The sequence below is a fragment of the Leguminivora glycinivorella genome, chromosome 19 (assembly GCF_023078275.1).
Source record: "Leguminivora glycinivorella isolate SPB_JAAS2020 chromosome 19, LegGlyc_1.1, whole genome shotgun sequence".
NCBI classification, from domain to species: Eukaryota; Metazoa; Arthropoda; class Insecta; order Lepidoptera; family Tortricidae; genus Leguminivora; species Leguminivora glycinivorella.
In genome coordinates, this window is record NC_062989.1 from 14,193,064 (window position 1) to 14,216,610 (window position 23,547).

Sequence of the window (23,547 nt, forward strand, 5' to 3'; positions counted from 1 at the left end):
ATAGTTGAAGGGATGGAGAGTGACATAGGCTACTTTCTCTCTCTTTCTAACGCGAGCGAAGCCGCGGGCAAAAGCTAGTAGTCTATATTTTTGATAATATGCATATAACAAATAAGTGTAAGACAGAGACATCTTTGCCTTTAGGGCTAAAGTTAAGGCTAAAATAAATATCAGGCATCAAGCGAGTTAATCCGTCAATCTATTCTAAATGTTGATACAGACATACGGACTGCAATCTAACTGCATCTTGACTGGCAACTGCATGCCGACATTACAAAAATTAAGATAATTACTTAACACGTATGTGACAGCCTTTACCAATTTCTAATGTTATTTGTTTTGACATGTGCCGTCAATCACTTGACACTAGCTTGAATGTAACGGTTAAGGGTCTCTCACACTAATAAATTCATTTATTATGTATGAAAACGATGAATTTTTTTTGCGAATTTAACTAAAAGTGATATACAGGATGGTTCCTGATAATGAACCTAACGACGTGTCGAATTTAACGGAAAACACAAAAAAAACACGATTTTCTTTATGTCGGTTTTCTAACCCCCTTTGCTAATAAAGTTCATAAAATATGACAGCCAACTCTGCAGTCAAATTTGACAGCGGTACACTCCTTCATTAGTGCGGCTCGTAATTTTAGCCTCATCTACTATTTAACGTACTGCAGTCCCATTCGGGTAAATGTTAGCCTTGTCTTGCTTTAGACGATTATTCAATTATCTTCAAGTTGCAAAGAGGTTGCTTTAAATCTTGTATTATTTATTTTCTTGTATTTGCCCGGTAAGGGCATTTATTTGTGTGATGAGCACAGATATTTGTTCCTGCGTCATGGATGTTTTCTATGTATATAAGTATTTATATATCATATATATCGTTGTCTGAGTACCCACAACACAAGCCTTCTTGAGCTTACCGTGGGCCTCAGTCAATCTGTGTAAGAATGTCCTATATTTATTATTTATTTATTTATTTAGTTAGATGTGCTACTAATAGGTACGACATTTTCGCGAGAACAATCACCAAAAATATTATTTTTTCTAAGGTAGGTAAATTTTATGTTTGTCCTACTCAGAATCACGAGCCCTTTCGATCTAGCACAAAAAACAAGAGACAAAAATTGGTCCCAAAATTTTCTATTATTTTGCATACTTTTTCTACTTTGTAACCGCTGTACAAAGTGTTTAAAAAATGGTAACGAAGTTGAAAATTAAATTTGGGACGATTTTTTTCCTAGTAGGATTCTGAGTAGGAAAAACATTAAATTTACCTAAATAAATAATAAATAAATAAATAAGTATTGGGGACACCTTACACAGATCAACTTAGCCCCAAACTAAGCAAAGCTTGTACTATGGGTGCTAAGCGACGATATACATACTTAAATAGATAAATACATACTTATATATGTATATAGAAAACATAAATGACTCGGGAACAAATAACTGTGCTTATCACACAAATAAATCCCTCACCGGGATTCGAACCCAGGACCGCCGCTCAGCAGGCAGGCTCACTACCGACTGAGCCAGATCTATTTTAGAAAAAAAAAGTTTTTGATTCTTTTTTCGCGAAAATGCTCAACCGGGAAAGATAATGAACTTAAATTGTGTAACTTTGTTAAGATCGAAAAGCTTAATATCTAAAAAACTTTTTGAAATAAGTAGGTACATAATAATTATAGAAGATAAGATAGATCGACTGCAACGCCGGGCAGTGCTCGTTGACATTACCATCCCCCATGATGAGAATCTCGTGAAAGCCGAGAAGGACAAGTCCAGTAAGTACCTAGACTTGGCTCACGAGATAACCGCCATGTGGGATGTTGAATCAACGATCATTGTTCCGATAGTCGTTTCAGCGAACGGTCTCATAGCGAAGAGTCTCGACCAACATCTTAAGAGACTCTCGCTAGGTGGCTGGATCAAGGGCCAGATGCAGAAGGCGGTGATCTTGGACACAGCGCGTATAGTCCGACGGTTCCTCTCTCTGCAGCCCTAACCACCGGCAGCTTGGGCCCTGCCCCGCTGCTGGCGGCACCCTAGGTTAGGTTTTTTATAATGTGTTTATATATTTTGTATTGTTTTGTATGTGGTTTTGTATTTTACTTTTATAATCATATTATAAAACCTAGCCTAAGAATTAAAATGAATAAATAGAAGATAAACTTTCATGACGCATACTTGAAACTAGATTTTTCCCGCGGCTTCGCCCACGTATTTAAAAGTAATCTTATTCAAACGTTGAACTTTGGACTCCCATTTCACCCCCTTAAGATGTGAATTTTGAAAACTCCTTTCTTAGTGCTCCTCTACACCTTATAAGGAATCTACGTGCCTAATTTGGAATCTCTAGAACCAGCGGTTTCGGCTGTGCGTTGATATCTCAGTCAGTCAGTTTTTTCTTTTATATATTAGGTATTTAGATATCTGCGTTTTACTAATTACATATTCGTACCTACAATTATCAAAAAAATGACTATATTTAGCAATCAATACTGTTATCATTATTACAATCAAGTTCAAAATTTAATTTAAATTTATATCAGTGGCAGTTTTTATCACGCAAGTTTAGCGATGGCTGTACTGTGGGTCGTCGTTTTGTGGGTGTTACCAATGATATGGGGTTCTGGTGAGTAAATTAGCTAATATAGACGGTCAACCATATCTTGTCACTACTCAGCTTTGAAAATGCAGAGCGAAGGTTTATCGTGACATAGAAAATTTCGCGCCTTTATTTTAATGACAAGATTTGCTTGAATTTACTTCTTTATTATTTGTAAAGCAAGGCATGCGCTTGTAAAATAACTGATAATGCCAGTATCCAGTCATCAGCGGCGATTTCAGTGTTATGTAGAATTAGCACTGTGCTTTAAATGATTCACGATTAAAGTCGCCGTTAATAGAATTTGTGAACAATGTAAACAAACCTTGTAGTCAAAATTTCTTTAATTTCCATTCTAACTCATCAGATACTGGCTAAATCCGTGTGTTATTTATCAATTCATCTCACATTATGATCCACAACCTTTAAAACAATAAACTTGTGCTAGAATATTGATATTTTATAGAATGGTTTGTTTACATTGTTGACAATTTCTATTGACGGCGATTTTAGTTTCATTAGACTTATATTGACCGGTATACAGACCGTGATTACCTTTTTAATTTTTATTGAGCTTCCGATATTTCGACATTTTCGACGCAGTTGCATGCATCATGATCACGGGAAACTGAAGACGGCAAGTTCAAAGTTGCTTTGACATAGACGGCGCGCGATCTACTTACCTACATTCGCGCGCGTCGGCTGCGTTTACTCTCAGCGTTACCACTGGTCATGTTCAATGTTCAACACACCACTTTGACATCCACCCGCTGTCTTCAGTTTCACGTGATCATGATGCATGCAAATGCGGCGAAATACCGGGACCTCAATGAAAACCAAAAAGGTAATAGCGGTCTATATTATCCCGGTCAATATATGTAAGTCTAATGCAATTATATTCTTTGTGACTTTGTGAGTATTATATTCCTTGGTCTAGTAGCACTGTGCTTGTCTAACTTCTTAGATTCGTTGACACTTTGGGCCGATATTACATCCTCCCAGAGCTGGGTCTAAGCTTTTACTCCTTTCATTTACTTTAATTTGTTTTATAATATTTTCAGGTTTAGAATCGAATACCGTCAATAATTATGGTATCTACGGTGGGCATGAGATCCCTATCGAAGATGCCCCCTATATGGTGGGAGTATACGCCAGTACTTTCCTGTATTGGGTGTTCAGATTCAAATGCGGAGGTTCTATTATTCATGAGAAGTTTGTTTTGACGGCTGCTCATTGTGCTGTGTGAGTACTTATTAATATATATTTAGGGAGTATTTTTGTGTGGATTTTTTCTATGTATTAGGTCAGCAATTCCCGAAAAGTTGTTGTTGGCAACCACGTCTTTGCCTCGACGAGTTCGGTTCGTGGCCATAAGTAAGCCCATTTATACCTGAGCAATTCCCGAAAAGGTTGTACATTTGGATCACGTCTTTGATTTTGATAAAAATTGGCGGGCTGATGTCCTAGGTAGTTTGTATGAAACCTTATATTTTTGTTACCAGATTTCTATACATTTTCGGTAACACATTTTGGGAAACTTAGTGGATCTTGCTCAGCATCATGGACTCTATCAGCCTAACGCCGTGTTTTGCGTGGGCGACGGCGATGCGACGCATACGAAATCAAACCTTATCGATATGGAAGTATGAGACGCGACGGCGACGGTCGCGCGACCGTCGCCCACGCAAGACACGGCGTAAATTTTTTTATCAAAATCAAAGACGTGATCCAAATGTACAACCTTTTCGGGAATTGCTCAGGTACAAATGAGCTTACTTATGGCCACGAATCGAACTCGTCGAAGCAAAGACGTGGTGGCCAACGATGGAGCTCGCTCAGGTGGAGAGGAATAAGCTCTTGAGCACAATCCCCGAAGTGCAACCTGTAAAATACCGACAAACTGAAAAACAGCTTTTATAATAATTTGGTGAATTAAAGTAAACTTATGTGATAAAAATAACTTTTTTTAAGGCTCGGCGGGTTGACCGTCCCCACGCGCTGAGTACGGAAAGATCGTCTAGTGCTCGTTGTCGCGTAATTTCATATGGAAATAAGTATCAAATTATACCTTTTTGAATTAAAAATGCATACGAGTATAATAGGATCTAAAATCGACTTCAAAGCTTTTTGTCGTCATAAAGAAAATTCATTTGAAAATCTAATTAACGATGTGCTAATGAGCAAACAAAGTTTGTTGACAAAATTAAGAGGATACGGTAGCGAAAATGCTAAAATGGAAAGGAGCCCCTTTCAACTTAGGAATTGTAGTTAAATATACAAGTGTTATTAACTAGATTTATCGAAAAAAAATTGTCCATTAAGAACAACTCAGTCATAAGATATTTCAAAAAAATCTTTAAAATCCAGGTTCCGCTCTCGTCTCTTTCCTCCTTCAAAACTTAATCAATCGGAACGAAATTTGAGAATCTGAATAACAATGAAATATTCTATGTCGGACCGTTTAGCTTTTTTGGTTAATTGTTACCAATCTTGAGTATCACACCTTTTTTTGCGCCACAATGAAAAAGGCCGTTTTTAGAAATTTTTGATTGGCTCTAGAGTCTTTAAAAAGCAGAATATCAAAAAAATCAAAACGGTCCGACACAGATAAAAATAATAACAATCTGTGTTGAAAAAATCATTGCTCTATCTTCAAAAACCAAGGAGGAAATAGTCGAGAGCGTTTGTATGGAGAATTGACCCCTACCGTATCGTCTTAAATCTTCTTGACCCCTACCGTATCGTCTTAAATCTTCTTGACCCCTACCGTATCGACTTCTGTTTCTGGCGTGTGCCATTGTTTTTATTATTTATGTATGTTTTTCTTTCTGTTTAATCAAACAAACCTACGTCGGAAAGGGACAATAGTACATTGTGCAACAAGGGGAGGAACTTGAATATTACTAACGACATACTCCCCGAGTTACACACAATGTTTTTCATCACACTTGCAATATAAAAATATGTAAAAATAAAAAAAAAGTTAAATACGGTACTAGAAATTTCATAACTCCCTTGGGAGAACGATTTTTCTATAACTCACGCTCCGTCTGCGTGTAAAATCATATTTAATGTGCGAGTGTGATGAAAACAAACTTTATCAGCTTGATAACTTTAGAGTACGTTTATGAATGAGCAATTCTTTTTTTTCTGCCACTTTTATGAAGTGTGATATTTTTGACAAAAAAATATGCTATTTCTACTCAGAATTACTAGCTTTTTCAATCCTAGTAGTCAAAAAAAATGTCACATACGATTTTTTCTTTTCCGTACATGTTGTATGGGGTAACAAAAGAGGAAAGTAATAAAAATGTATAGAAATTCTGGGACACTTTTTGTCTCCCAGTGAGATTGAAAGTACTCGTGATTCTGAGTACAATTGACCTAAAATTCCCTAAAACAATCAAAATTTTTTTATTGGCAAAAAGAAAAAAGAAATGCTCGAATAAGGGGGTTTATATTTTGGATTAAGAAATTTGTGCCAAGTTTTGGTTGACAGCGTATAAATATTTCAACAGGGATTTTTTATCCGTGAAAGTATCCATCGGATCAGACCACTTGGACCAAGGGGACTTCATAAATGTGGACGCAAGAATAACTCGAACTGACTATGACGACTCCAAACTCTTTGGTGACATTTGTCTGTTAAAACTGGTCAAATCTATACAGTTTGGGCCTAGGATGGCTGCGGTGAAAATACCTGATGAGGGATTCGAGCTGGATGCTTTTACCATGGTCAATGTGACCGGGTGGGGGAAAACTGAAAAGAGTGTAAGTTTGTTTTAATAATATTTTTTTTGCTTTCGTTGCAATGACAGGGTAGGTACTCGTAACCGTTGAAATTGCAATATTAGGAGCGTTTATTTTATATACCATCTAAAAAGTAATAATGATTTTAGTTTCGTTTTAAATGTATTTTGGGACATATTACTTCTTAGTGGTGGAGGCAGGTCGTTTAAAATTTTGGCTACTTTTTTTGAGATTTTTAAACTCTTTATAACCAATGATTATTTATATGTATAGGGTTTACAATTTTCATTAAGAGCCATCTATTAAATACTATCATAATTACACTGATGATGCCTACAATTTTCTTTTTTTTTTAAATGTGTATTGTCAATGTGTATTGACGTGATATCATGATACCTCTATTAAAATAAAAAAGCATGTCATTTGTTCTTATAAAAAATAAAAACGCGCAAAAATATTTGGGGAAAATATGATTTTGGCCATTTCCAGGCTGCGAAACAGCGCCATCTAGAAACGTAATGATTTGAAGATTATAGTAAGTATTTTATGTGTTTACGTTTACAGTCTATGGCAGCAACGACCCTTCGCCAAGTAACTATACAAGTGTTGCCAGAATGGTACTGCCCCCTGAACACCGTTATATGTGCCGGGACCAAAGGCGAGGGAACCTGCAATGTAAGATAACGTGTTAGGGCATTTTCAGAATTTGTGTCCCCCCGATTAGCGTAAGTTGTTAACAAAAATTAACTCACTGTCAGTTTTGTGACGATAATTAAACATGAAATTTCAATAAAAATATTGTTTTTGTGTTAATTACATAAACTTAAAGCGATAATCTACATTCAGAATGTGAAAAAAGTAAATTTTTAGATAGATTTTATGTTCAACTGTACAACTTACACTAATTGGGGGGACACAAATTCTAAAAATTCAGGCTCGAAAAAATTTATGGAAATCTTGGGACATTTTTTTTCTCCTATCAGGATCGAAAGAGCTCGCGTTTCTGAGTATTAAACGCGTAAAAATACCCATCTTACAAAAAAAGTGGATTGGACCACTTTGAAAAAAATGGCCCAGTTATGGATCGGATATGTCATAATAATGAATTTTTTGTTTGGAAGAATGACAATTTTGTCACTGACATATCCAATCGTATTTACAGCTGATATTTGACGTCACTATTTTAAAGTTCAATTTATGTGAAGTATTTAATTATATAAATTGATGTACCTATACTATAACAACATGCACCATGGCTATGTTAAATTCTGCACTTTTGTACGATACATAAAACTATTGTCCCAGATTTGTAAGAACCTCATTTTGACACATGACAGCCTCCACAATACGTCAACTCGCTCAACCTAATGAAATTTTAAATAAAATCCTGTAATAATATTTAAAAAAATCAAGTACTTAAAAACAATATTTCGTTTACTTTAAACATAATCTAGCACATGTTACATTTTTGCAGATCTTCATTAGTGAGTATTTTACGATATTAATTTATCACGCAGGATTTACTTATTATGGCATTTATCATTCATTTTTATTTTTAAACTAGTGCTGTGGCAGTCTGTCATTTCGATTCAAATGACATTTCAGTAAGTTGATAGAAATCGTATATTTGTTTAAGCGCCTCCTTATACATAGGGCCTAATCGATTCAACCAATTCGAAATTAATCATTAGATTTGGCAAACGATATGTCTTAGCCACATCGCAACATACTTCAAAACAAATGTGTTAAAAATGTGAACTTTCAAATCCGGGACAATAGACCCAGTGATGTTACGGGAACGGAGTGAATTCTTGAAAGGCATATCTATATTCTGTTTGGAATAGCAAAGTTTGCATTAATAAAGTAGAAATTCGAATTTATTATAATGAAATGTTTTTAACCGACTTCAAAGAAAGGAGGAGGTTATTAGTCGGGATTTTTTTTTAAGTTTCTTTATTAGAACCTTATTTTTTATGCAGGGTGACAGCGGAGGGCCCTTAGTCTACAACAATATCCTGATCGGTCTAGTCTCATATCGTCGGCAGGAGAACTGCGCTGGGCCTTATGGCACCGTGTACACTAGAGTGGCCAGATATTCTGAATGGATCAAAAGTCATTTACCTTAAAATGGTTTGTTTAAAAGTCAATAAAGTATGTAGACACGTATTGTTTTATTTTAATTAAAGTTACAGCGAGGAAAGAGTTTCGATTAGAAAATAATGTTAATAATAGGTAATGTTTTCTTTCTTTCTCCCCACTTTTTTTTTTTTTTTTTCTTACTTTCATAAACCTAAACAAAATTTTGTAATGCATGTTATTAGTTGTTAATCAATCATTAACGCCTGTTTGTCCTGCTAGATTGTAATATATAAGTACAGTGCACTACTGATGTACAACTTTCTAAATAGGTATAGTTTTTCAGAGCAAAGGAATTGTGTGTTAGCTTATAAGTGGAAACTGTTTTGGCTCATGATTTATTTATGTTTAACTTTTTGTATTATTATATGCTGTTTGTTTCCCAAATAAAGGAAAAAAAAAAGGAAATGTCGCCAGTATCCTTGGTACAATGCCTCAAGGGCCTATTTTAGACATTAGCTAGCTTTTAAGTTTAGTCTTAGTTTCTTATATAATTATGTAAATATGTTCATGTAAATAAAGAGATTAAATTAAAGTTTATGAAAGCACAAAAGCATTCTAAGCTAAAGCCAGTTCAATTTTTTTGCGTATCAAGTGAGATATGGGTCTCTTTTTTCTTCCTTACGAGCAAAAAAGCTGTCCAAGGGTAGCAGGGGTCCATTTCACGAAACATATTAATTTAATATCAGTTTATCTGTAGTCATTGTACCTATACAATTTGAGAGTACACCTACTTAACTACTTCTTATATTAGTAACATTCAAGAATAGGGCCCAGTACAGCAAGATTCTTCACATTTATTAAGAATAAATGTGAAGAATCTTGCTGTACTGGGTTAATATTAAGAATATTTATATTTATCTTTTGGGGCTTCCAGCTATTCTAGTCGTTTAACTAAGTAATCCTCTTAATCAGTCTGCTTGCTCATCATTTATTGCTTTTTGATATGTTGCTCTCAACAACACGTTTTCCTAAAATCACATAAATTACCTGTGTGGTGACGGCTTAAAAATTTCACCACCCCCTTTCTTCCCGTGGGTGTCATAGAAGTCGATTGTGGGATATTGGGTTAAATCGTGGCGTAGGCGAGAGGCTGGCAACCTGTCACTGCAATGTCATAATTTGGATTTCTTTCAATTCCTTTCTGCCAAGAGTGGCACGGAAACTTAGTAGTTTATGTGCTCTGCCTACCCCTTTATAGGATACAGGCGTGATTATATGTATGTATGTAGGTACGTACATAAATTATAACAAATTCATTTAATTTACTCTCTAATAAAAAGTCATATATGTAAAGTCAAATATATAAGTATATGACTACATGCCATGTTGCTAAATAACATTACGCCGTGGCTTGCGTGGGCGACGGTCGCGCGATGGTCGCGCGACGGCGATGCGACGCATACGAAATCAAACCTTATCGATATGGAAGTATGAGACGCGACGGCGACGGTCGCGCGATGGTCGCGCGACCGTCGCCCACGCAAGACACGGCGTTAGAACTATTTTATAATAATTAATTCTGGTTTCATCCACTACCATTGGGTTATTGAGCCTTTGCCTATTATTGGGTATGGCCTACTCTTCTTGCTTTATTGCCGTATCCGAACAAAGCTTCTGAGAAGAATATGTGGGTAGGATGTAGCGATATGATCTCTCAGTCACAGTATAATAAAGAGTACTATCGTACAGTATGGCCACTCCTGCTCCCCGCTGAAAGTGCCGCCCTCCCCCTCTCGGTTACCTCACAGTTACCGCCTGTCAAAAACGCGAACAGTCGACCTGTCATATGTCACTCATACAAGCGTAGTACGCGTTCACCTACACGAGCTTAGACTGTGTGCTAGGGACGCGCCTCTTTCATATATTTGATGGCCAGTGTCCGAGGTGTGTCTCATTGTCAAAAGTGAGGTTTTTTATAATATTCTTAATACTCCTTAATAATCCATATCGTATTTGGATCAAATATTTGATTTATATATACCTAACTTACTCATAAAATTTAAACTCGTATAAATAATTATCAAAAAAATAAACAAGCTAATATAATTAACGTTATCAGGTTATTATTTAAGTTAAATTTAATGAGAACAAAAATAAGAGGAATTACTGGTGTTTTTTTAGTGAAATAATAATGGCTGTGATGTGGGTGGTTGTTTTAAGCGTTTTAGTATCAGAAGTGTGGAGTTTTGGTGAGTACAGTTGCTTACAAATACATATTGTAGATGCTTAAAACTTATTTAACATCAGAACAATTCACTTTTTAATAGTTTCTTTAATGTATATTCAGAGAGGAAAACTTCCTTTGTATGGAAAGCCAGTCTTTCACCCTTTTTCGCGTCCATACGTTTGTATGTATGTATGTATGTGCTAGTTTTTGCCCGCGGCTTCGCTCGCGTTAGAAAGAGACAAAAAGTAGCCTATGTCACTCTCCATCCTTTCAACCATCGCCACTTAAAAAATCACATCAATTTGTAGCTCCGTTTTGACGTGAAAGGCGGACAAACAAACAGACACACACACTTTCCCATTTATAATATTAGTATGGATAAGTTTCATTGTACATGAAGGAAACAAAAGAGACACAGTTACAGAGTCAGTAATATACAATGTAGGCGGACTTGTCCCTTTATGGGATCTATTCCAGTCAACCTTTGAGGACATGAGTAGAAGTGAATTAACAATGAATGACAAATAAATTTAAAAACGTAAGTACAACCACAAAAATAATGAAATTCAAATTTGAATATCATGAGTTACAATTTGATGCTTATGACCAGCGTGGTCTTCATAATTTCAGGTTTACAAGCAAACACAGTTAATAACTATGGCATTTACGGTGGACATGAAATATCTATCGAAGAAGCCCCCTACATGGTGGGGGTATATGCAAGTACGGTCCTTTATTGGGTGTTCAAATTTGTATGCGGAGGTTCTATCATTCATGAGAAATTTGTTTTGACCGCTGCTCATTGTGTTGTGTAAGTACTTATATAAATACTAGCTTTTGCCCGCGGCTTCGCTCGCGTTAGAAAGAGACAAAAGTAGCCTATGTCACTCTCCATCCCTTCAACTATCTCCACCTAAAAAACCACGTCAATTCGTCTCTCCGTTTTGCAGTGAAAGACGGACAAACAAATAGACACACACTTTCCCATTTATAATATTAGTATGGATTTGATGATGATGATGATGATGATGGTAATGATGATGATGATGATGATGATGATAATGATGATAATGATGATAATGATGTGTTCCTGGTATTCCTCACTAGGGACATAGGGCTCTCAGAAGAATCTTCCACTTTTCACGATCCTGGGCGACTGCTTCCAAATCCTTCCAGCCTAGTCCACTTGAGCAAGCGTCCTTCTCCACTGACCCCCTCCACGTGGTACAAGGCCGTCCTGACCGTCTACTGCCAATTGATTGCCAGCAGAGACCCGCTTATATTTTACTGTTTTCCATTTATTTACTTAAATTTTATTATCACCTGACTAGACGCATTTAGCAGCATTTTTAAATTATAAAATTTTTCACCACACCAACTGGTAAAGATTAATTTGCTATTCGAAAACGGATAGCAAAATTGCATTTTATCCACAAGAGTGCAAAGTAATTTCATACAAATGTTAACTTGATGCCTTGAGCTGGCTGGTAGAATTTACCTACAAACGATTGTTTTGAATCATAAATATTGAATATATCGCTGGATTTGATTTAGTTTGATGTTTTATACTCAGTATTTTGATCATGTTAGTGTGGTGAAAAATATTTGTGTTTCACTCGGTGGCAAAGTTTGTTTAACCTAGCTACGTGCCTTGAAAGTTGAAAGCCTCAACTTGAAACCCTCGCAACGCCAAGATTCCACTTTTTGAACCACTCGCAACGATTGCGGCCAAATATTGGAATCTTTCGCTTGCTCAGGTATCAATATTGGCACGTGCGGATAAACAACAACTTTGTTCCTTTGAAAAACAAATAACTAATCTTGACGGCAGCTCACAATCACATTGACAATTACTGTTGTCGCCCGACAGAGACACTTCAACAAGACCATAATATTGACTTGGGTAGATCTATATTCTGTCAAACAAGTCTGTCAGTAAATAAGACCTAAGAAAACTATAGGTAACCTTTTCTCTAGCACCCTAAAGAAAAGGTTGCATATAGTTTTCTTTATTCTTATTTACTGACAGACTTGGTTGACAGAGTATAACAATGTTATTTACCGACCCAGAAATAGGCACAGAATTGTCAATATCAACTTCCGCCAGCTTATTACGCTTCCAATGTCATCACTTATCTATGTAGATAAAGTATCCGTCACGCTTTGGCAAGCATGTCAGTGTGAGAGTGACAGATGTCTTATCCACGTGGGTAAGTGATAAAATTGGAATCATAATACGCCAGCTAGACAGAGGTATTGGATATTTTTTCTCATGTTGGTAGGATTAAATTGATTTCAGTTTATTACCAAAATTTTATACCATCAGGGATTTCTACTCAGTCCAAGTGGCGGTTGGATCAAATCAAATGAACCAGGGAGATATCATGGCAGTAGACTTGAGGATTACTAGAGAAGATTATAACAACAAAGCATATTTTAACGACATATGTTTGTTGAAACTGGTGAAACCAATAAAGTTTGGGCCTAGGATGGCTCCGGTTCAAATACCTGAAGTAGGATTTGAACTGGATTCTTATACTATGGTTAATGTGACCGGGTGGGGGAAAACGGAAACTGAGGTAATTTAACAAAATACTTTAGTCTATATATTTTTACATTAAAGAAAAGATATATTAATTTACGTGACAAGAAAAATCAGTCTTTTTGCCAGTTTTCCATAGGTACAGTCAACCAATGGAACCCTAGGCCACTGTAGAACTATGTCGTAGTGACGTTATAAATAAGTTGTAAGAAATCTCTTACTGCTTGTAATTTTGACATGGTTGTAGAGTGGCCTAGGATTCCAATTAGTTGACTGTACCTGGGCCATTTTTTTCAAAGTTGTCCACCCCACTTTTTTTGGATTTGGAAAATTTTATATGGTTTCCACTCAGAATCGCAAGCTCTTTCAATTCTAATAGGAGAAAAAAGTATCCCAAGATTTTTTTCCTATTCTGTTACCATTTTTTCATACATTGTGTATGGCGGTAACGGAATGGAAGGTTCGAAAAAATGTATGGAAATCTTGGGACATTTTTTTCTCCTATCAGGATCGAAAGAGCTCGCGATTCTGAATATGAATCGCGTAAAAAATACCCATGTTAAAAAAAAAGTGGGGTGGACAACTTTGGAAAAAAATGGCTCACCTATTCTTCGTCTTCTTCGTGTAAAGGGATCAATTTAAACGATATTTTTGTTTGCCAATGCTTTGCAACTTCAAACTATAGGTACCTATTGTATTCAACAAAAACTGTGTATCTTTAGATTTTGTATTTTCCTGTAGTTATGTATTTTTTATTGTAGTTTGTCACCTTTTGTCACAACTTCTATTCTTACGTAATTGTAATTAGGCATAACATGCATCTTCTGGGCGAGCTCACTCCATCGTAGGCTACGTCTTTGCCTTTGGCTAGTCTGTGGCCAAGAGTAAGCCCATTTATAATAATAATAATCTTGGGCACGGCGCGGATAGTCCGACGGTTCCTCTCTCTGCAGTCCTAACCACCGGCAGCTTGGGCCCTGCCCCGCTGCTGGCGGCACCCTAGGTTAGGCTTTTTATAATATGTTTATATCTTTTTATATTTTATTTTTAAATACATATTGTAAAATACGTAGACTAAGAAGGAAAATAAATTTTAGAGTTAATAATAAAACATTGACATCTCTGTATTCAGGATCCGGTAGCGAAGACCCTCCGACGAGTATCAGTACAGATCTTACCAAAACGGTACTGCCCTCTGGATACCATCATTTGTGCTGGCTCTGTGGGCGAAGGAACTTGCAATGTAAGACATAATTAACGGATACAGTTATTTGGGCCATTTTTTTCTAAAGTTGTCCACTCCACTTTTTTTGGATTTGGAATTGTTTACACAGAATCTCGAGCTCTTTCAATTCTAATAGGAGAAAAAAGGTGTCCAAAGGTTTTCTCCCCATTCCGATGCCATTTTTTCATACATTTTGTATGGCGGTAACGGAATGGAAGGTTCGAAAAATTGTATGGAAATCTTAGGACATTTTTTTTTCTCCTATCAGGATCGAAAGACCTCGCGACTACATAAATTAAATATCGTTAGTTATACACCCTATTTTTATTGAATTTCGTTAACTTTAAGGGAAGATGCTTTAGTTCAAATACAATCAATTTCTCTAAGCAACTTAACTCTTACGGTAATCGAATTATTTAAAAAAATAATTTAATTACGGAGCTTGTGTGTCATCCCTAGCTTACTACCTTACCACTTCCTAATGTTATTTTTTTGACATGTGCCGTCAAACATTTGACAATGATTTTAATGTTAGATTAAGGGCCTCTCACACTAATTAATCCATTTATTATGTATGAAAACATTTTTTTTTAACCCCCGACGCAAAAACGACGTCTGTCTGTCTGTCTGTCTGTCTGTCTGTCTGTCTGTTTGTCTGGTGTGTGTCTGTCTGTGGCACTGTAGCTCCCGAACGGGTGAACCGATTTCGATGTAGTTTTTTTTTTGTTTGAAAGCTGAGTTAGTCGGGAGTGTTCTTAGCCATGTTTCATGAAAATCGGTCCACTATGTCGCGGTCGGGGGTTTTTTCAAAATTTTAATTTTGTGGTTAGGTTAGTTATTATTTAACAAAAAGCAATATACAGAGTGGTTCCTGATGATGAACCTAACTGCGTGTCTAATTTAACGGCCACTATTAGAAATGCAATTTTTATCATACTACTTTAGTGGCAAACAAGCATACGTTCCGCATGTTTAGAAAGCAGTCACCCTAACCTATTATGGACGCCTGTAACTCAAGAAGTGTCACATGCGCGTTGCCAACCCATTATAAACTTGTACACTCCTTTTTGCTAATGTGTGTTTTGTGTTAGTGTGAGAGGACCTTAATCTTAACATTAAAGTCAGTTTCAAGTGTCTGACAGCAAATGTCAAAACAAATAACATAAGGAAGTGATAAGGGATGCCACAAATTTTTTTTTTTTCAATAATTCGATAACCGTAAGAGTTAGGACGCTAGTTTCTTAGAGAAATTATTTGTTTTTAGATTATCTAAAGAACCCTCCCTTAAAGCACACCTCGGACACTGCCGATCAAATATATGAAAGAGGCGCGTTCCTAGCACACATTATAAGCTCGTGTAGGTGAACGCGTACCATGCTTGTGTGAGTGAGATATGACAAGTCAACTGTTCGCGTTTTTGACATGCAGTAACTGTGAGGTAACCGAGAGGGGGTGGGCGGCACTTTCAGCGGGGAGCAGTAGTGGCCATACTGTACGATAGTACTCTTTATTATACTGTGCTTAAAGTATAACGTTATGTCTTCGACCTTTTTTCTTTTACCTTTTTTCTAATTTTATATTTCTTACAGGGCGACAGCGGAGGTCCCTTGGTGTACAACAATGTGCTGATCGGTCTAGTCTCCTACCGTCGAGAGAAACGTCAATGTGCTGGCCGATACGGCACAGTCTATATGAAAGTGGCCAGTTATTCCCACTGGATTAATAGCCATTTGCCTTAAAATTGCATTTATACACCCACAGAACTTAATTTAGATAGAAGAAACAAATTCATATATTTGTATAGGGGCCGAGCGTGTCAAATTTTGTATTGAAGTTGATTCTTGCCTGTAATTTTAAATATGTCTCAGGCTCTTGATTGTTCATAATTTTTGTGTTGTTGCAATTGAATATCACGTAACGAGGCATTTTTTATGTTTTGGTTGACTTCAACTTACAAAAATTGACGCCCGAAAGCTGCAAGCTGCGAGTAAAGACGGACAACTCAGTGGATTTCATTGAGTTCATTTGACACGCTAAGTAGATACGTTTGCTTGATCTATGGTATATATGACATCTGTGTATACACCCTATTTTTATTAAATTCCGTTTACTTTAAGGGAAGGTTTTTAAGATCAAATAATATTAATTTCTCTAAGAAACAAACGTCTTAACTTTTACGGTTATGGAGTTATTAAAAAAATTTAGATAATTACTGAACACGTGTGTGACAGCCTTTACCAATCCCTAATGTTATTTGTTTTGACATGTGCCGTCAATCACTTGACACTAACTTGAATGTAATTCTTAAGGGTCTCTCACACTAATAAATTCAATTATTATGTATGAAAACGATGAATATTTTTTTTGCGAACTTAACTAAAAGTGATATACAGAATGGTTCCTGATAATGAACCTAACGACGTGTCGAATTTAACGGAAAACAAAAAAAAAAACAAGGTGTATAATGGCAATATCAGAAACAACTAACGATATTTAATTTATTACGGAAAATAAATAGTTAAAAAAAAACAGTCATTTTAAAACCTTACCAAGTCACTAAAGTACTCATGAAAGTGTAGGTGCAGTCGACTACAAAGAGATGTATCCATGTTTTCACCTTATTACAATGCAATATGGTGAAACAGTGAATGGCCATTTTTTTTTCAAACTTGTCCCACCCCTTTTTTTGTAACATGGGTATTTTTTATGCGATTCATACTCAGAATCGCGAGGTCTTTCGATCCTGATAGGAAAAAAATTTATCCCAAGACTTCCATACATTTTTCGAACCTTCCATTCCGTTACTGCCATACAAAATGTATGAAAAAATGGTAACGGAATGGGAAAAAACCTTGAGACATTTCTTTCTTCTATTAGGATTGAAGGAGTTCGCGATTCTGAGTGGAAATGACATAAAAATTTCCAAATCTAAAAAAAAGTGGGGTGGACAACTTTGAAAAAAAATGGCCTGGATACATCTCTTTGTAGTCGACTGTACAGCTTTGCACTTTGAACACAGCTTTAACCATCGCGTCATTGAAATAAAAGGCATTGAAAATGCAAAGCTAAACTAACAAACATAAAAACCATACCGTTAACTTTTACGGTAAGGTGCATTAGAGTAATTCCGAATGACAGAAATCCTCGAATAATTCCGAAAGGGGAATCTTAGTATGATGGAAGTAATGGTGATTTTTATGTGACTTTCGTAATTAGACGACTATCGGAATTACCCTAATGCACCTTACGTTTTTTTTTTCATTTGCTGCTGTAGGTATGAGAGAAAAACAAAAAAACAACCTTTTCGACTTTATATGTGAGTGTGCACGGGAAAACGTCCCACTTTGTCGATTGCTATAAATTCGCTTTGTCAGTTAATTCATATAAAGATACAAGTAAATCTCTCCTTAATGGTAACCGACAAAGTGGGACGTTTTACTAAACACACTCACATACCACAAACTTTATTTTCTTGGATATAGAAGGGGATAAACAATAAAATTGTTAAACTACAATAAAAGTTTACCTGCTGAGTTTTTAATGCGTAGCTCGATAGCGATAATGTCACCAAACGAAAATGTAGACATATTTTTAAATTAAAGGAAAATTGGAAAAATTCACACCTCCGGCAGGACTCGAACCTGCGACCTTTGGTCTTGCCCGGGCCATCGCGCTTCCAACTGCGCTACGGAGGCCTGCTGGATGTGTGCGAATTTATCCATGCCTTCCCTCAATTCTCAATCGCCTTAGGGTGGCGTTATAGCAAACATCTACCCGTAAGAATAAAAACAAAAAAAAAAGAAAATGTAGACACCCACGGGAAGAAAGGTGGTGGTGAAATTCTTAACCCGTGACCACACGGAAGGCGACTGTGGGATAAGGGTTAAATTGTGGCCTAAGCGAGAGGCTGGCAACCTGTCACTGCTATGTCACAGTTCCGTTTTTTTTTTCAACCCCTTATTTGCCAAGAGTGGCACTGAAGCTTGTGTAGTTTCATGTGCTCTGCCTACGCCTTCATGAGACACAGGCGTGATTGTATATATGTATGTATTTAAAAATGTAGACGTTTAATTTTTGGTTCTAGTAGGTAATTAAACAGTCGTTTATAGGGGCACTATTCACGAATAAAAAACTCAATACACAGAGGTACCTATTAAAAATGTGTTGCTGGTCTCAAGATACAGCCTGACAAAAAGGGTTGCAATAAAAAAGTGGACACATCGTCTCCTTTTCTCACACATATTGATAAGAAAGGGTCCCCACAATATTCCTGCTGGGGAGTAAAGCTGCCAGAGCTCAACGAGGATGCGGTGTGCCGGCAAAGGAAGGGCCTACGGGAACTACTTAATTTGTTCCGTCTATTGTCCTTTGAGTCGTCGGCAACCCGAACCCTCCTTAGAACTTATACACTCATTTTGCTGTGTATTCAACACAGCAAAACAAGTTTCTAATGGGTTGGCAGCGCGATGTGACACCCCTTGAGTTGCAGGCGTCCATAGGCTATGGTGACCGCTTTCCATCAGGCTGGCCGTACGCTTGGTTGCCACCGACGTAGTATAAAAAATTATGTTGCCCCTTTTTGAATGTGTACTCTTTTTGTCAAGCTGTACGTTATTTTATTTTATTTTAATTTCAAGGCAGATTTTCGTTAATAGCCTCATGAATCCAGTCCAAGTAGCTAGAGACCTTGGTGTAGACCGCACCATATTCATCGGAGCACCCATCACTGCTGGTAACCACTCCGACTTGTACGCCGTTGCTGATTACTGGTCCTCCGCTGTAGCGCTGTATAAACAGTTATTTATTTTAGTATTTTAAAATAACCACAAAATTGGAATTTTGAGAAAATCCCCGACCGCGACATAGTAGACCGATTTTCATGAAACATGACTAAGAACACTCCCGACTAACTCAGCTTTCAGAAAAAAAAACTAAATCTAAATCGGTTCATCCGTTCGGGAGCTACGATGCCACAGACAGACACACACACAGACAGACAGACAGACAGACAGACGCGACGGACCCCGTCGTTTTTGCGTCGGGGGTTAAAAACATCAAACTAAATCAAATCTATCAATTTATTCAATATTTATGATTCAAGATCATTATTTATAGTTAAAATCTACCAGTTAGCTTAAGGCATCAAGTTAAAATTTGTATGAAATTACTTTGCACTCTTGTGGATATAATGCAATTTAGCTATCTGTTTTCGAATAGCAAAGAAAGCCTTTACCAGTTGGTGTGGTGAGAAATATATTTAACCATAGATCAGAAACCGAAACACGACCGAATCAGAAACACGGAACTACGCTCCAGAACTGGAGTTGTAGATGTGGGCGTCAAGACCGCTAAGCTAAAGTGGGACTGGGCTGGACATGTCTGCCGCATGCACCCGGAAAGGTAGGCCAAAATATTTACAGACTGGGACCCGCGAAACACCATAGACGGGGCAGGCCGGGGTGCAGGCAGACCAAAAAGGAGATGGCGGGACGACCTGGACGCATTCTACCCAAAATGGTGGGAAAATGCCAACAACAGGGTCGAGTGGAGAAAGCGAGGGGAGGCCTTTGCCCAGCAGTGGGACACAAAAGAGGCTAATTAAAAAAAAAAAAATATTTAACTTACACTGCAATAACCTTGTCCATTAGATCCGGCGCAAAACTGACTGTTGGTCGTGATATTTGGGTAGTTTTTGAGGCAGCTTTCATCCGACATGATTGACTCTGTTCCTTGCTGGAGATTGATCACGACGTTGCTCTGAATAACAAACATAAATGAATGAACACTAAACAATGCACCGAAGACAATGCATAATCACTCGTGTGGCGTCGAAATAGGGTTCATTATTGGAAACAGATGTACTGTCTGTAGGTAGTGTATCTAACAGGTAGATTGTTATTTTTAGCTATGATGGAGCGCATCGCCAACAAACTGTTTTACAGTTTGGCGAAACTTTAATGATATGCTTGTGTACATTGTCTTTTTTTGTTAAATAATAAAAACCGGCCAAGAGCGTGTCGGGCCACGCTCAGTGTAGGGTTCCGTAGTTTTCTGTATTTTTCTCAAAAACTACTGAACCTATCAAGTTCAAATAATTTTCCTAGAAAGTATTTATAAAGTTCTACTTTGGTGAATTTTTTCATATTTTTTAAACATATGGTTCAAAAGTTAGAGGGGGGGGGGGACGCACATTTTTTTCCTTTAGGAGCGATTATTTACGAAAATATTAATATTATCAAAAAACGATCTTAGTAAACCCTTATTCATTTTTTAATACCTATCCAACAATATATCACACGTTGGGGTTGGAATGAAAAAAAATATCAGCCCCCACTTTGCATGTAGGGGGGTACCCTAATAAAACATTTTTTCCCATTTTTTATTTTTGCGCTTTGTTGGCGTGATTGATATACATATTGGTACCAAATTTCAGCTTTCTAGTGCTTACGGTTACTGAGATTATCCGCGGACGGACGGACGGACGGACGGACAGACAGACATGGCGAAACTATAAGGGTTCCTAGTTGACTACGGAACCCTAAAAAAGAGTAGTTTTTGAAATTGCGTATGTTGTTATCATAGAGGAATAAGTAAGGGAAGAGGCATCTAGCGACAGTCACGCGTCAAATACCTACCGTGAATTATCAGTATACACTGAAACTTGGATAGTTTCATGTGCTCTGCCTACCTCTTCATGGGACAAGATAATTACTGAACACGTGCGCCGCAGCCTTTACCAATTCCTAATGTTATTTGTTTTGACATGTGCCGTCAATCACTTGACACTAACTTGAATGTATTTCTTAAGGGTCTCTCACACTAATAAATTCATTTATTATGTATGAAAACTATGAATTTTTATGCGAATTTAACTAAAAGTGATATACAGGATGGTTCCTGATGATGAACCTAACGACGTGTCGAATTTAACGGAAAACAAAAAAAAATATTAATATAATAAGTTAACGGTACTTACACTGTTCTCAGTTTTATCCCATCCAGTGACGTTGACCAGCGTACCTTCTTCCAACTTCAAGTCCTTTTCTGGCAGTTTAATCGGCGCCACCTGACTTCCAAATTCCAGTGACTTATTTAATTTCAACAGACAGATATCATCATAGTAAGGAACTGTCGTGGAAATTCTTGTACAAAACTTCTTGTCCACTGTAAAGTCTATTCCATCTTCGTTATCTAAATCGTCAATGCCGACAGCGCCGCCTGCATTTAGAGGGTTGACACTTTTCCTGTATTTAATGAAACAATGAATGGGTCAGATGGCAGTCGCTTTCGTAAAACTAGTGCCTACACCAAACCTTGAGATTAGTGGTCAAAATGGCTCTTGAAAAGACGACAAAAAGACTGACAAACAGACAGAACTGACAGAAGGACGGACAACAGAAGTTGTCATGTAATTGGTGCGATTTTTTACACCTGACACATTTACATTTGACGACCTGTCTGGCCTAGCACGTAGTGACCCTGCCTGCTACGCCGTGGTCCGGGTTCGAATCCCGGTAAGGGCATTTATTTGTGTGATGAGCACAGATATTTGTTCCTAAGTCATGAATATTTTCCATGTACTTAAGTATTTGTCTATTATATAATATATATCGTTGTCGGAGTACCTCTGCAACACAAGCCATCTTGAGCTTACCATGGTACTCAGTCAATCTGTGTAAGAATTTCCTTATAATATTATTTTTTTACGTACTTTAAAAATGATGATACGGTACCTGAAGCAATGACCAGCAGTCAATATGAATTTCTCATGAATGATAGATCCCCCACAAAACGTGATCTTATTGTCAGTAGTTAAGATGACCATTGCGACCATAAAGGAAGCATCTTCAATAGAGATGTTACGCCCGCCGTTTATACGCAAAATATTAATGTCAGTAGCTGAAAAGTTAAAAATAGTACGATACAAGTGCGAAAAAAAGCAAGTAAAGTGCGTAAAATAAACACCATTACAACCTAGTGGATCTTACTCAGAATCATGGACTCTATCAGCCTACCAATTTTTATCCAAATCGGAGACGTGATCAAAATGTACAATCTTATCGGGAATTGCTGAAGTAAACAATAAATATTTCTCACTTTGGGATTTTACCAATCGGTATTGGTAATATCTTGGATTAACCGGTAAAACCTAGGTTTTTAACGTACTTCGGGCTTTTAGAGTGATATATACATTTATAATTACCTACTTAAAAACATATACACCCCGTTTTTATTGAATTCCGTTAACTTAAAGGGAAGGTTCTTTAGATGAAATACAATTAATTTCTCTAAGAAACTGGTGTCTTAACTCTTACGGTTATTAAGTTATTAAAAAAATATAAAAAACGTGTGTGACAGCCTTTACCACTTCCTAATGTTATTTGTTTTGACATGTGCCGTCAATCACTTGACACTAACATGAATATTATTCTTAAGGGTCTCTCAAACTAATTAATTCATTCATTATGTATGAAAACGATGAAAAAATTTTTTGTCGAATTTAACTAAAAGTGATATAGAGGGTGGTTCCTAATAACGAACCTAACGACGTGTCGAATTAACGGAAAACAAAAGAAAACACGGTGTATAAATAAAAAACACATAAATTCTTTAATAATTACCGAAAGTCCATATTGGTTGGATACTAAGCGTTAAAAGTAAAAACTGCAGTAGGTCAACCATCATAGCCTGCGAAACGCAAAAATATACCCAAAATGGTGTTTAAAATTTGTGATACTGCGAGTTTCACTAATTAATAATTGTAATCAATTTATTGCACTATCAGCGCCCGTTATTATACTCACAAAATATGAATTTTTAGATAAGATTATTCTTGTTTTAATTATAATAACATAAGTACCTATATTAAAATTAGGGTCCCCATGTCCTCGCGAGCGTAGCGTCGGGCCAACTGTATGAAAAAAGACGCCGCGTCGACGTCGCGCCGACGCGGCGTCAGGCTTTGCCATACAGTTGGCCCGACGCTACGCTCGCGAGACGCTAGATGTGGGGGGACCCTTAGGCCTACAAGTGCGACATTTTAACAAACGTATTCGTAAAATAAAAACATTTGACGCCGATTGCGACATCACTATTTATGACTATAGG

General features: G+C 37.0%; 3 protein-coding genes across 3 annotated transcripts; 2 read left to right on the top strand and 1 right to left on the bottom strand.

The window, feature by feature from the left end:
• Nucleotides 1-2,571: 2,571 nt before the first annotated feature.
• On the top strand, nucleotides 2,572-8,526 carry LOC125236838 (chymotrypsin-1-like). Its single transcript, XM_048143774.1, has 5 exons — nucleotides 2,572-2,643; nucleotides 3,678-3,858; nucleotides 6,135-6,387; nucleotides 6,931-7,041; nucleotides 8,346-8,526. The coding sequence occupies exons 1-5, from the start codon at nucleotides 2,589-2,591 to the stop codon at nucleotides 8,490-8,492; spliced, it is 747 nt and encodes a 248-aa protein (XP_047999731.1). The 5' UTR covers nucleotides 2,572-2,588; the 3' UTR covers nucleotides 8,493-8,526.
• Nucleotides 8,527-10,637: 2,111 nt separating this feature from the next.
• On the top strand, nucleotides 10,638-16,185 carry LOC125236839 (chymotrypsin-2-like). The gene is made up of 5 exons (XM_048143775.1): nucleotides 10,638-10,694; nucleotides 11,303-11,483; nucleotides 12,999-13,251; nucleotides 14,347-14,457; nucleotides 16,029-16,185. Exons 1-5 carry the CDS (start codon nucleotides 10,646-10,648, stop codon nucleotides 16,176-16,178), a joined length of 744 nt encoding a protein of 247 aa, XP_047999732.1. The 5' UTR covers nucleotides 10,638-10,645; the 3' UTR covers nucleotides 16,179-16,185.
• A 2,853-nt stretch (nucleotides 16,186-19,038) lies between these two features.
• On the bottom strand, nucleotides 19,039-23,187 carry LOC125236834 (chymotrypsin-2-like). The gene is made up of 5 exons (XM_048143770.1): nucleotides 23,061-23,187; nucleotides 22,173-22,338; nucleotides 21,416-21,683; nucleotides 20,065-20,196; nucleotides 19,039-19,224 (listed from the first exon to the last, which is right to left on the bottom strand). Exons 1-5 carry the CDS (start codon nucleotides 23,122-23,124, stop codon nucleotides 19,072-19,074), a joined length of 783 nt encoding a protein of 260 aa, XP_047999727.1. The 5' UTR covers nucleotides 23,125-23,187; the 3' UTR covers nucleotides 19,039-19,071.
• Nucleotides 23,188-23,547: the final 360 nt, after the last annotated feature.

Excerpts from the sequence above, each read along its gene's own strand:
- LOC125236838 (XM_048143774.1), top strand. The coding sequence starts at position 2,589 with ATGGCTGTACTGTGGGTCGTCGTTTTGTGGGTGTTACCAATGATATGG. Across the intron at positions 2,644-3,677 it reads ACCAATGATATGGGGTTCTG|GTTTAGAATCGAATACCGTC; the intron begins GTGAGTAAATTA and ends TAATATTTTCAG. Across the intron at positions 3,859-6,134 it reads ACGGCTGCTCATTGTGCTGT|GGATTTTTTATCCGTGAAAG; the intron begins GTGAGTACTTAT and ends ATATTTCAACAG.
- LOC125236834 (XM_048143770.1), bottom strand. The coding sequence starts at position 23,124 with ATGATGGTTGACCTACTGCAGTTTTTACTTTTAACGCTTAGTATCCAA. Across the intron at positions 21,684-22,172 it reads ACTGCTGGTCATTGCTTCAG|GAAAAGTGTCAACCCTCTAA; the intron begins GTACCGTATCAT and ends CATTAAATACAG. Across the intron at positions 20,197-21,415 it reads GGGATAAAACTGAGAACAGT|AGCAACGTCGTGATCAATCT; the intron begins GTAAGTACCGTT and ends TTTGTTATTCAG.
- LOC125236839 (XM_048143775.1), top strand. The coding sequence starts at position 10,646 with ATGTGGGTGGTTGTTTTAAGCGTTTTAGTATCAGAAGTGTGGAGTTTT. Across the intron at positions 11,484-12,998 it reads ACCGCTGCTCATTGTGTTGT|GGATTTCTACTCAGTCCAAG; the intron begins GTAAGTACTTAT and ends TTATACCATCAG. Across the intron at positions 13,252-14,346 it reads GGGGGAAAACGGAAACTGAG|GATCCGGTAGCGAAGACCCT; the intron begins GTAATTTAACAA and ends CTCTGTATTCAG.